Source organism: Pagrus major, chromosome 10 (assembly GCF_040436345.1).
Source record: "Pagrus major chromosome 10, Pma_NU_1.0".
In the NCBI taxonomy this organism is placed as follows: domain Eukaryota; kingdom Metazoa; phylum Chordata; class Actinopteri; order Spariformes; family Sparidae; genus Pagrus; species Pagrus major.
This window is the reverse complement of record NC_133224.1, coordinates 15375543-15388731: the sequence shown is the minus strand read 5'-3', so window position 1 is coordinate 15388731 and position 13189 is coordinate 15375543. Positions and strand designations below refer to the sequence as shown.

Sequence of the window (13189 nt, the reverse complement as noted above, 5' to 3'; positions counted from 1 at the left end):
TTCTACAATCTTACCAACCCCAGCTTTAATCTAAAACAATCTCAGCTCAGTATTATTTTGATGTATGGAGATATAGAAATCATCAGCCGTTAGTGAGACTAAACCCTTAAAGTGTATATGTGGGTGTCCTAAATATTAATGTATGCTACTCACTCTGGGTCCATGTTCCAGCTGTGTCCAAAGTCATTGGCATTGTTGGTCAATGACCCATCTGGTTTGCGGAAATCGTCTTTAGTATCTCCATTGTAATCTCCACATAGTCCACACAGCTTGTTTTGATAGCTGCAGATTGCAGGAAAAAAATCCGTAGGTTAGACATGGATGTGGAAAGAGGAGCAAAGACTCAGTAAGAGCTAAATCTCTAACTTTTGTGAGTCTGCTACTTGTTTTCATACCAGCCAAGTAGTGTTTTCTCTGATTATCAGTTTGTTTTTGGCATCATTTCAAAACGTCCATTAAAAAGAGGATGCAGTGTGTGGTTGGGGTAAGAACACATATCAAGAGTCAGCATCTGTTCAGTCTTCACTTACTCTTTGATCACTTTGATGTCCATGAAGTGGTTTCCGTCATAGCGAACAGTTACACCAAAGTTCATGGACACAGTGTAGTGCTTTCCTGACTTGAACACAGAGACACCAGGGACTGGAGTCACTGGCAGGTTAACATTGGTCCCATTCACCTGTATGGGGAAAGCAGAATAACAGAGGAAAAAGTTAGTTAGTTATCAAAAACTCTATGGAGTATGGAATCTCACACTTAGAGTTACAATGGCATTAGTAACCTAAAAGGTGCATGTTAAACATCGTTGTTAGTTCCTTCCCTCGTGTCTTACCTGCACAGTGCCACCTTTGAGGATGGAGATCTTCACCATATGTACATATACATGTACGGCCTTCACATAGGAGATGGTGGGCTTGTTAAAGCGATTTTCATTGTCCACATGGACCTCAAAGTGCGGCAAAGTTGTTTCATTGCATGGTCCAGACATCAAATAACTGCAGTTACCCATGAAGTTGTACTTGCGTTTGTCAAAGGTGGTGTAGTGGGGATCACCGGATGCTATGCATGTTGACGTACCTACAGGAATGAGAAATAAGATTTGGCATGGGAGCAGTCGTTTGGTTACAAATAGTTTAAGCTAAACAGTTAAAGATTAACAAAGCCCTAACTAATCCTATCGACAGAAAATACGAAGAAGGTTGCAACAAATCACCAAATTAGTTGATAATTAATAAGAGATGACTTATTGTCATAAGACAACTTTTGCTGAACAGCAGTCACTGTGATCACAAATGAGAATTACAAGTAAATATTAAATACCAAAATGTAGCACAAGTAGTGAAAAGCCATCATTTACACAGCAATATGTAAGTTTTCTAACATACTGTATCTAACAGCCACACTGGCCACAATAAGCTACTGGATATAACAGGAAGTATAAGTGTAGCAGAAAACATTTTTGCACAGTGCTGTGAAGAATTTGTCTCGCCACTGCAAGCTAACTATCAAGCTAGCAACTTGAGGTAGCTCACTGGTGAGTTCACATTTGTGAACACACAGCTTTGCCTTTATGATTGACTGCATATCACCACATCACAGGGCCTTTGAACTGCACTTTATATTTTACCAGAGACGTAGTATAACAGATGGCATTGGCAAGCGATTAATTTGGGAATGTACAGCGTGACCGCACCCTTAAAGATTAACATCAGCGAGGCCAGATGTTTGCTAACTTTTGTATGATAACTCTCATCTGTACAATAAACCATTAAATAAACATACCAACTCCTTGAGAATTTACAAGACATTATTACCTTTAGGATAGCAGCCGGCAACACCATTAACCTCACGACACTCCTCAGTAGGGTCGCAGGAGTTGTCAACACATTCCAAAGTGTAGTTCCCTACACAGCGACACAGCTTTGAGCAGCCATCACCAAATACAATCTCGCCAGGCTGTAACAAAATTTAACAAAGGATCAATGCCAAGAGGGTCATTTGATTATAACTACATATTACAATCTTGTTATTTGCTGTCTTGCCATTGTATCTTTGTACTGACCAGGAATTTATGCAAATGTAAATATCAACTAGGAAATCTGACCTCATAATAATTATTCTGGTCATCCAAACAGCCACATTTGTCCAGCGGCACACAGCGACGTCCTTTGAAGACAAACCCTGGTTTGCAGAAGCAGCCACTGATACAGGAGCCAGAACAGTTGGTGGAGGGTTCCATGCAGGTGGGGATACAAGCTGGACCACAGTCTATATACTCTGCATCAGGCGGACATGGGTCTGTACAGCAGAAATAAAAGGAATTATAATAATAATAATGATAATAATAATAACTAAATGAAGAAATAAAGAAAGAATTAGTAAATAAGTTTTATTGGAAACCAAAACCAAACTTTAACTAGCACAGGTCGTACTTGGTGGCTTGGATGTGCTCGGTCCAGGAGTTGTTGGTTTAGGTGTATTTGGTCCAGGAGTGGTTGAAGGACAAGGGTCTGTACAGCAGAAAGAAAAACGTAACATAATAATTATTATTGTTATTGGTGGTGTTATTCATGATGATAGCAATGATAATAATAATGATGAAGAAAGAAAGAAAGAAAGAAAGAAAGAAAGAAAGAAAGAAAGAAAGAAAAAAAAAAAGACCTACTTGGATCAAGTAATATTCTGATCAAGCACAAACATATAAAGGGACATTCCCCATATTAGCACAGTATAAGCTGAGATAATTAAGGCCATTAAGTTCATTTTTGACACAAGACTCCTCTAAAACAGGACCTGTGTGTGTGTGCATGCGTGCATGTGTGTGTATGTGTGTTTAAAATACCTAGAGGGCGACATTCATATTCTCCATCGTAGAGCTGGCAGCTTTCAGTTGTTGGTTTACAGCTGCTGTTGTGACACTGGATCAAACCTCCACTGTGACACACACACTTCTGCTCACAACCCTCCAAGTACCAGTCATCACCCACCTGACGATAACACACACAAACACACACACACATACACAAACACAAAATGCAAATGATGAACTGTACAGGTAGATACAATACAATCAGTGAAATCTAAATGAATCAAGCTTCCATAAAAATGTCATTGTTCAGCTGAGATAAATTCACAGCCCATTAGTCTATTCTGGATGTAAAGACTGACTCTAAACTGATGGTAAGCTCTGACAAATATGACATTTCAAAGGTCAAAACTGAAAGTTTTGGACAAAAGCTTCTTTTTTCTACTGACTGAGACCTGGCTTAAGACTGGAGAGGAGACGGCTGCCCCCTAATAGAGCTTTGTCCTGCTATCTACCAGACCCTTCATCTCCTTAGGCTTCCAGGTTGTGGTGGTGGTATTGCAGTATTTTTGAAGAATAATTCTACATGTGATCAAATTACATGGGGTACTTAACAGCTTTGAATTACTTTCCTTTAAAATTGAGGACAAAGTCCCTGTGTGCTGCTTGGTGTTTTATGCTCGTCCAAATCCAGTAATACCCTTTTAAATGAACTCCCCAGTCTGCTTACGTCAGTGGATCTAAAATATAATGGAGTTGTAATTGCTGGTGATTTTAAAATACATGTAGATAATCCCTCAGATTCTCTCACTACCAACTTTTTAAACGTTACTAATTCTTTCAACTTCATTCAACATGTATCAGGCTCAATACATGAACATGGTCACACTCTAGATCTTGTTTTTACCCTTGCTGTCATTGAACTCTCTCCCTATGTGAGATTTTATCTTGGACCACAAAAGTGTTATTACCCTGCTTCAGTCTACTACTCTACCACAGCAACGCACAGTCCACTAATGCTTCCTCAATGCCCACTCTGCTGCCAGATTTTCTGCTTGTTTCTCCAACAGCTATTCCCCTCCACCACTCTCCGATAATATCAACAAAGTTGTAACCTGGTTTAACAATCTATGTACCTCTGCGTTGGACACCATCGCCCCTTATTGACCAGGTCCTTTTCTTCTCAGAACCCTCACCCCTGGATCAGTGATGGCATTCATCAACTCAAAATGGAAATTAGAGGAGTGGAGTGCAGGTGGAAGAAATTCAAACTTACACCTCTCCCGTTTGAAAGAATTGCTTTCTCTGCTCAATCAAAACATCAAAGCGGTGAAAACTGCATATTTCTCTAACTAAATCTATATCAATAATAAAAACAACCAAAGGTTTCTATCAAACACTATTGACCAGTTAGTTTATCCTTCCCATCCTACTGCATCTGCCTCCTCCTCAATAGATTGTGCTTGTATTAATTAGTTAACAAAATCAACAATACTCATTCCAATCTCAAAAATAATACAGTCTTCTCTAATTCATCATTCCTCTGTCATGCTGTTCTGTATCAATTCTCCCTCATATCACTCCATAACCTCAAAAACAAAATTTCACAGTTTTGGACAGAAGCTTCCTCTTGCCAGCTCATATTTTATCAATTATAGAGAGAGAAATGCTAAAAAAAACAACTTACAGTATAAACAAATTCCACAAAAAGCTAGGATGCTGTGTACAATGTAACAAAATGCTATCATATGCTAATCATGTCTGACTTATTCAACTGAAAACAGTACAAAGACAATATGTTTAATGTTTTACTGTCTCATGAACTATATACAATATTTATTCTGAATGAATTATGAACACCATGTTTCTAATAAGTTGGGACAGGGACAAGAAAGACTGGGAATATAGTGAAATGCACCATAAACACCTGTTTTTGTAACATTCCACAACATTGGAAACAGGTGATAGTATTGGGTATTAAGAGGGCGTCCTCAGGTATTCACAAGCAAGGTTCATCACCTTGTGAAACAGTTGTCTGTACACACAGCTTGTTTGCAAATGATTTCATTCTGTTTTTATTTACAATATGCAGCATCCACACTTTTTCAGAATCAGGGTTTTAGAAGCAGGTACTATGAAACCAAGGCCTATTAGAGTAAAGTAAATCTTATGAAGTTTGGGAGATAAGTTGCATTCTTCTTACTTTACACCATTTTAATTGTATATAATGTATGTATGTGTAAAACGTAACAGCGATGTTCACCTTCCCTTTTGTGTGTGTCTTCAACACTGTTTTGTAACATTTTCTGAGCTCTGAATGCCTCAAATGTTCACTCAGGTATCACAACAGGACGGTGATGTGTAGTATACAGGCACTGAATCAAGGTAAAGCAGGCATTAGCTTCAGATGATGTCATTTTATGTAAGCTGTACAATTACTATTAATATTCTTCACTTCTGATACTGCTCCTGTTGTGATCATGTAATGTAATCTATCCAGAACTGTAAATGAGCTTTCATTTTGTATCCTGACTTACACCTCAAGGCACAGCGAGCATGAGATAAGTAAGTTTCTTTCTTCAGGATAAATGGAATGTGATTAAAGTTACTTGGAGGTTGTTCCCACTCACAGGGTGATAGGATCCACTTGTGTCCATACAGCCACAGTCTTTCAGTGCCACACACTTGTCATTGCTGAGGATGAAGCCTGGGTCGCACTCACAACCCTCCACACACACGTCCTCACAGCCTGATGGTCGGACCACACCCAGACACGTCTCTGGACACGAACTCACACATAGAGAGTAGGAGCTGTTGGGAGGACAGGTCAGGGCTGTATGGAGAAACAGAGGGGGGAGGGTTTAAGGGTAAGATGAATGGTTTTTTTTTCTCTTTTGGGGGTTTTGAAGTGTTGGATGGATGTAAATTATGATGGACACTTTTCATGACTGTCTGGTATTTTATAGAACAAATAATACATTCATTAATAGGGAAAATAATCATAAGTTGCAGACCTCTTTTGATGCTTAGCAGTTGTGACAGTGTAAAAGTTAAAATTGTTGGATTGTCATACGAAGATGTTCCGAGTGACGCTCGATGCTGTTGATGTTTAGCATGTACTGTTTAGGTTCCCCAAAGTACGGCTTAAGAAGATGGCTCCTGTTAGCAGGGTGTCCTGTACCCCAACCAGAAGCAGAGAAGACAATGATCCTCTTTGTCGTGTTTAAATATTGAAGACTTACGGCAGAAGTCTGGAGTCCTCCACTGGTGGACTTTGGCTCCAGCACTCTGACAAGCATCAGTGTAGGCCTGGAGCTGATCACACAGTACATGCTGCTGGCCATTGAACTGACACATGTCATATACGCAGCTCTGGAAGAATGGAGTGGGATTCACCACATTGATACACTCCCTGGAACAGAGAAAACACTCATATCATCAGATTGGTGAGAAGACGGCAGATGGTCCAACCAACACACAGAAAAGATCAGTAAAGGAGTCGCATGCAATGATGGTCCCCTGTTGGATTCGGTTTAAAGGTTTCATTCTTTTGCTCCAGTTTTTTGTGTGCTAAACTGGGGTCCTTAATGTACTGAAATACAATATGAAACACAAGTGGAAATTAAGATAGACGGTCACAACGGCCTTTTTATTTGAACAAGTTAACAGCAATAATGAATTAAGTAATTCATTTGCAAGCATGCATGGCTGTATGTGGATAACACAATAAGGGGAGTGCTCTGCTGTGTTATTAACGTCATGAATCCACTAGTGAGAGCAGCCTCTCTGCTGCACTGTAAGCTGCCGGGGGTCCATCACTGTACAAGATGCTGAGCAAAAAGGCAATTATCCAGTCAGTAAATAAAAGAAACACTTGCAACGCCTGCCTTGATGAACTTCAAGATAACTCTAATGTGTGTGCTCTGCAAATTGTTCTGCTGCACTACCCTCGCAGTTTAGTTCCACCTTTTTCATTCTGTAACATCCCACAACTAATTATCATTTAGAAAATCAATTTTGGACAATTGTGAATAGATTCTGAATGGTGGCAGATAGAAATTGCGATTCTTATGTGAATCGATGTTTTTACCCACCACTGTGATGTTTCTTCTAGGAGGAAACCCAGGTATTTGTAAGTTGAGACTCATTTTAATCACTGTATCATTGAAATAACAATCTGATAGACACATCACTACATGTTGATGTTGTCAGTTTTTAGTAAGAATCCAACTGGTCTAGGCAGGTCCAGTCCAGTTTTGCTCGAGATTTCTGCCTGATAAAAGGCAGTTTTTTCTTGCCACTGTCGCTAAAGGGCTTGCCCCAGCGTGAGCACTTCGCTGCACTACATCAGCTGGCTGGCTGGTTCCGCCATCGCTGAGAGCAAAAAAAAGGTCGCTCAGCAAAGTCACGACTCTTCTCTGTCTGGCGCCTCAGTGGGGGAACGAACTCTCGACCAATGTCAGGACAGCAGAGTCACTCAACATCTTCCGCAAAAGACTCAAGACTCACTTGTTCAGACTTTACCTCAACCCCGCATAGCATGACTCCCTCCCATATCATATTTTTATGAACAGATGGCTAAAACACAAAGGAATGGCCATTGGTGTCACAGGGCCAAATCTTTGAGCAGCTAATAACCAAAAACCATATAATACTTAAGACTAAATGCTTTTGTCAACATTTTTAACATTATTTAAACTGTTAATGGGGCACTCCACAGACAACATCCCAGATCATGCCATGGTGTCATAGAGGGTTTCTCAACCTGGGCTTGGAGAGTACAAATTCATAACAGGAAGCGTGTGTTACAAACCATGGGAGTGGAGTTTGGCCATTTATCAGTTTGGCCAATAAAAGTCCGGCTAGAGACGCTACTGAGTTGCGTCATGGGAAATGTAGGATCTGATGTTTTTGGAACTTTACCCATACGACTAAAAGTCTCTCAGTTTTAGAACACAAATTTATGTATAAACAATATACAATATACAAACAATATACCCTCTAGGGTATTTACAGCCCTATTTCATATTTCAGTCATATTTCAGCATGCAAGTAGTTTTTCAGACTCAGAATCTGTATCTCAGACAGGGGGTTTAACTCAGGACCCTCTAAACAGGATAACACCCTGTAGTCCATCAGTTGGAGCAGGTCAATAATTCTGAAAAAAAAGGGCTGTTTTCTCACCTGAAGGGTCCTGCAGGGTCTTTGATTTTGCCACATTTGTCCGGTTTCACCACCTCAGCCTCAAGATTGGGGTCACAGTCTGGGTCAGGCTTGGTGCCTGGGGTACACCTGATCAGTAAAGACACAACAACAGGGTAAGGACAGGGTCACACTCCATTTCTCAAATCAACACAATTTCAATTTAATTTATCCTCAAGAAGCAATGAGATGTTTTGAGCACAGAATAATCTCTGACATTTCTTATCTCAGAATTATTCGCATATTATAAATAATTTCACTAAATGATATAATTAATGGTCTCAGAAAACATACTCCTTGTGTTCAAAATGTCCCATTGGGCACTCAGAATTGGGACACAAGTGTAAATCCATACATTGCGTAGTTTATATAATGTACGTTTTGTTGCTATTCCCAAGCTCCATTCATGAGGCTAATCACATTTAGCTAAATCACATGCTGGAAATTCCAGGAAAGTTTGAAAGAAATCTGCAAATTCTCAGATTACGACACAAAAATGAATGCATGTGAACTCACGAGTCATCCTCATCCTCTTCTGTCTGCCAGCTGTTGCAGAAGTCATTGACATTTCCTACCAGAGTACCATCTGGTTTGGTGAAGTCATTGTCGGGAGTCCCATCGTAGTCACCACAGAGACCACACATCTGGTCGTAGTAGGAGCTGAAGGGACAAAGACAAAGAGAATGAAGATGAAGACTTAAAAAATATAAGGATTGGCCCATTAATGTAATTCAGGAAACAAACTGACAGAGTGGGGTTATCATTGTAAGATGAAAAAAGTATTATTGGTAAAAATAGCAGATCTGGGGGTGCCCCAGTAGCTCAGTTTTAGCGCGTGCGTCCCATATTCAGAGGCCCTCTCTTCGCTGCAGGGTTCAAGTCTGACCTGCAGCCCCTTTGCTGAGTGTCATCGTCTGTCTCATCTCTATTATATTATAATATAATATTGATTTACATTGGAAATTCTTAACAAATTTCCACATAAAAAAGAGAATGCACATAAGAATGCACTGTCACATGTAAGCAACTGTTCATTTCATGTAGGCCGGAGCCATACTTCCAACCTCTATACTGACCTGGGAACTGAGATCTGGGCGTAATGGTTTCCATCCCAGCGCACCCGGAGACCGAAGGGCGTCTGCAGCGTGATGTACTGACCGGCAAGACTGAGGGATATGAGAGGAGAGGGGGAGTGAGGGAGGGCCACCCGCAATCCATTCACCTGCCAGAGGGAAGGACAAAAAAGAGAACATAAAGATGATGAGAAACAGAAGCTACAGGTACAGTTAAAATTTACCAGCTGTGACTGCTGCTGCTGGTAATGTTTTCCCTTTGTGAGTCTGTGTGTGTTTGTGTGTGTGTGGCATCATGGCAAAATGTGGTGCTGGAGACACCTTTTGCAAGAGCAAAACTAATACAGAACCACAACAGTGTCACAACCGTGCAAGATACAGTCACAAACTTTGCAGGTGTGTACCTAAAAAGTAGAACATTTCTCAAGAAACGTTGCATATGCCTGACGCTTGTTAAGTAAGTATAAATAGAACATTTCTCCAGAAATTGTACCTGTGTCTGATGCATGGTGCATATTCAGATCCTAATGTTACCAGCACTAAGTATTAAGAATGATACCTCTGTCATTTTGGTTCATCAGCCAGACATTGTGTGTGTAAGAGAGAGAGAGAGAGAGGGAGAAAATGGCAGACAAAAAGATGGGTGACCGAGTTACCAGCCACGGATATTTGACTGACAGGTAGAAGTACTTAGTGGTACTTATTTACCACAAAATGCTCAATTAGTGTAGTGGAAGTAGTAGTAATGGTGTAAACTGTAACAGCAGCAGCAGCAGTAGCAGTATCATAATTATTATTATTATTATTGTTGTTGTTATTGTTATTGTTTTTAGTATTCACAGTAGTAGTAGTAAAAGCAGGAGTAGCAGTATAAGCTGTTATAGTAGTAGTTGTATTATTAGTACTACCCTAGTAGTAGTAGTAGTTGTAGTAGTATTGGTGGTTGCAGTAGTCAAACTGCATTAGCTTAAGAACCTAAGAGATGAAGGTTAAGTTGAAAGTTCAAATGAGTTGCCTGAAAACGCACAATATTGCTATGAAAACAAGGCTGAAAAAGCTTAATATTTTAAAAAATTATAAAAGGCAGAAAAAGATGTAATAGAAGCTAAGAGTCCATTTAGAGCATCTTTAACATTTGAATGGTTTCTTCAGAAGAATTTCTAGGTGGAGTCGGTTTTCAGTCAATGTTGAAAAGTATAAACAATACAAAACCATAGATGTTCTCAAAAAACTGAACATCTTTAAAGTTGAACGATTTATAGATGTGTACATAGGTGGTAGAACTTGAAAGTGTAGTAAATTCAGGGGATTAAAGATGTACAGAGAGGAGAGGAAGAGGAAGAAGAAGTGTCAGAATGGAGAGACGAGGAAGACAGAAGAGGAAGATGGAGGAGAACGAGGGAATTGGACAATGAGCACAACTGTACATCATATGGCTGAAATTAGAAGTACCAGCTATAATAGTAGTAGTGCTATTAGTATTAATAGCCTAGTAGTAGTAGTACTTGTAATATTGGTGGTAATAGTAATAAAATCTTTAGTAGTCTTAGTAAAGCTGTAGTATTATTTGTAGAAGGAGTAGTGAAACTATCATTCGGACTATCAGTGTCATTGAGCTCAGTTCATTTAATATGAAAAAATATCTCACAAACTCCTGCCTCTACTGAAAATACTGTAACTGGTATTGTATGGAGTTATAATTGTTGCAAAACTATTTGCAAATGCGTATCTCAATCTGTGTGTGTGTAGTCAGATCTGTGTGTGTGCTTTATCATTTGTGTGTGTGTAATCAGATCTGTGTGTGCATATTCAGATCTGTGTGTGCGTGTTCAGATCTGTGTGTGTGTGTTCAGATCTGTGTGTGCGTGTTCAGATCTGTGTGTGCGTATTCAGATCTGTGTGTGTGTGTTCAGATCTGTGTGTGTGTAAAAAAATCTGCATGTCTGTATTCTGTAGTCTGTAAATGCGTACATAAATCTGTAAATGTCTGTCATCAGTTACAACTCAGCCAGGAGCTCTCGATTGGCTGTCTTTTTACACGTGACTTTTGCTACAGTTCTGCCGTGGCAGATCTGCAAATGTGTAGAAAAGATTCGTGTGTAACTTCACTTTTCCTTTGCCCTGAGCTCAGGCTCACAGGCTCACGCTTCCTGGCTGCAGTAGCAGTACAGCCTACACACCCAGTTGGCACGTAGCACCCAGTGATGTTAAGCGTGTCATTGTTGGGGTAACAGATGATCGTTACCCCAACAACTTACTGCAAGTAAAAGTTCATGTTTTAGCAGTAGTTGTCAGAAGCTGACAACTCAGTTACTGCTAAAACATGAACTTTTACTGACGGCAAACAATCGAGAATCCACTGTGGTCTGCCTCTCAACATCACAACCGCTCGTTGCGCCCGCGGTTGGCAGCCAGGCAGCGTGAGCCTGTGAGCCTGAGCTCAGGGCAGAGGAAAAGTGACGTTACACACAAATCTTTTCTACACATTTGCAGATCTGCCACGGCAGAACTGTAGCAAAAGTCACGTGTAAAAAGACAGCCAATCGAGAGCTCCTGGCTGAGTTGTAACTGATGACAGACATTTACAGATTTATGTACGCATTTACAGACTACAGAACACAGACATGCGGATTTTTTTTACACACACACAGATCTGAACACGCACACACAGATCTGATTACACACACACAGATCTGAACACGCACGCACAGATCTGAATACGCACACACAGATCTGAATACGCACACACTAGTGATGTGTCGTTCACGAACGAGCCGGTTCAAAGAGCCGGCTCTTTGCCGTGAACGATTAGAACCGGTTCTCCAATGAGAGCCGTTTGTTGGGAGCCGTTTTTTTTTCTTCAGTATATCGCTGTCTCTCCACTTCCCTGTACTGTGCGTGTGCTCTGTTGTTTCCCACGTCGTTTTTTTACCCTGCGGTGCCTCCTTGCTCTCTCTCCCCTCCCCCTCCCCTCCTCCTTCTCGAACGCCAATCTGTAAGTCTTTGAGTGATACAGTAAGTTCCTTAACTCTATAGTGGTTCAAAACTGGTGTTGTTCACGTTGTGACATGTTAATAGTTTTATACTTTAATTTAATAGCACTGTATTTAATATTTGTATTGGGGCACCTTTTCTGTTATGAAGCTGCTTTGACAGCCTACTTTTTTGTATTGTGGTGGGTGTTTCTAGGCCCTATTTATATTTAACTATTTATTTTTTAAGTTATTTTTATGGAAGTGGTGCTATTTTGTGATAATTGAATTGGTTTAAATAAAAGTTTTATTCATAAAGCATTGTTGTGCTGCATTTTTACTCATATAAGTGCTTAACAATGTCAATAATGAAACAAAATGACGTAAAATTAGGTTTACACTATTAATTAATTAATAATGTAAAAAAATGCGTATGTGAGCCGTTTGGGAGCCGAAAGAGCCGGCTCTCCACATCAAGAAGAGCCGTTAGAGCCGGATCTCGCAAAGGAGCCGAAAATCCCATCACTAGCACACACAGATCTGATTACACACACACAAATGATAAAGCACGCACACACAGATCTGACTACACACACACAGATTGAGATACGCATTTGCAAATAGTTTTGCAACAATTATAACTCCATAGTATTGGATCAACTATTACATCATGAGCGCTAGAAGTTGCTGAACGCACTGATGTAGATTTTGGTTGTGCAGAGTCAGAAACGAGGGAATGACAGCAAGTTAAATAACTGGAGCTGTCTGCTTTCCTCCAGAAACTGAGGCAAATAAATGAACTTTGGAGCTCATGACAGAGTTGGCTGGAGTGCTTGTCACTTGAAAGCTTGTACAGCCAAAAATGTAAGTCCTATTTCTATAATAAGCACAATAGCTGAAAGAAGACACGATTTACATGTCTACATGTGTGTGTTTAAATTGTGCTTGAGAAGTGAAAATTGTGGAATGTACAAAGAAAAAGTAAAAAAAAGAAAAAAACTTAAAAAGCTGAATATAAGTTTGATAGTGCAAAGTGGTGTGACCTGTTTAAAGTGTAAATGACATATGTATCTCAAACTATGATGAAGCAGTAGTACTTCAGAGTGGGTGGGTTTGAAGAGGATTGGAAGATTTCT

General features: G+C 40.0%; 1 protein-coding gene across 1 annotated transcript in view; it reads right to left on the bottom strand.

Moving 5' to 3' along the window:
- Window positions 1–13189, bottom strand: part of zanl (zonadhesin, like) — a 120129-nt gene that overhangs the window by 41688 nt on the left and 65252 nt on the right. Inside the window, exons 39-49 of the mRNA XM_073474660.1 lie at window positions 9085–9230; window positions 8525–8668; window positions 7991–8098; window positions 6049–6218; window positions 5437–5639; window positions 2843–2987; window positions 2105–2298; window positions 1815–1956; window positions 833–1077; window positions 531–679; window positions 154–282 (exon numbers count right to left, since the gene is read on the bottom strand). Coding sequence (XP_073330761.1) covers window positions 154–282; window positions 531–679; window positions 833–1077; window positions 1815–1956; window positions 2105–2298; window positions 2843–2987; window positions 5437–5639; window positions 6049–6218; window positions 7991–8098; window positions 8525–8668; window positions 9085–9230 — 1775 coding nt within the window. The remainder of the gene's footprint in view (window positions 1–153; window positions 283–530; window positions 680–832; window positions 1078–1814; window positions 1957–2104; window positions 2299–2842; window positions 2988–5436; window positions 5640–6048; window positions 6219–7990; window positions 8099–8524; window positions 8669–9084; window positions 9231–13189) is intronic.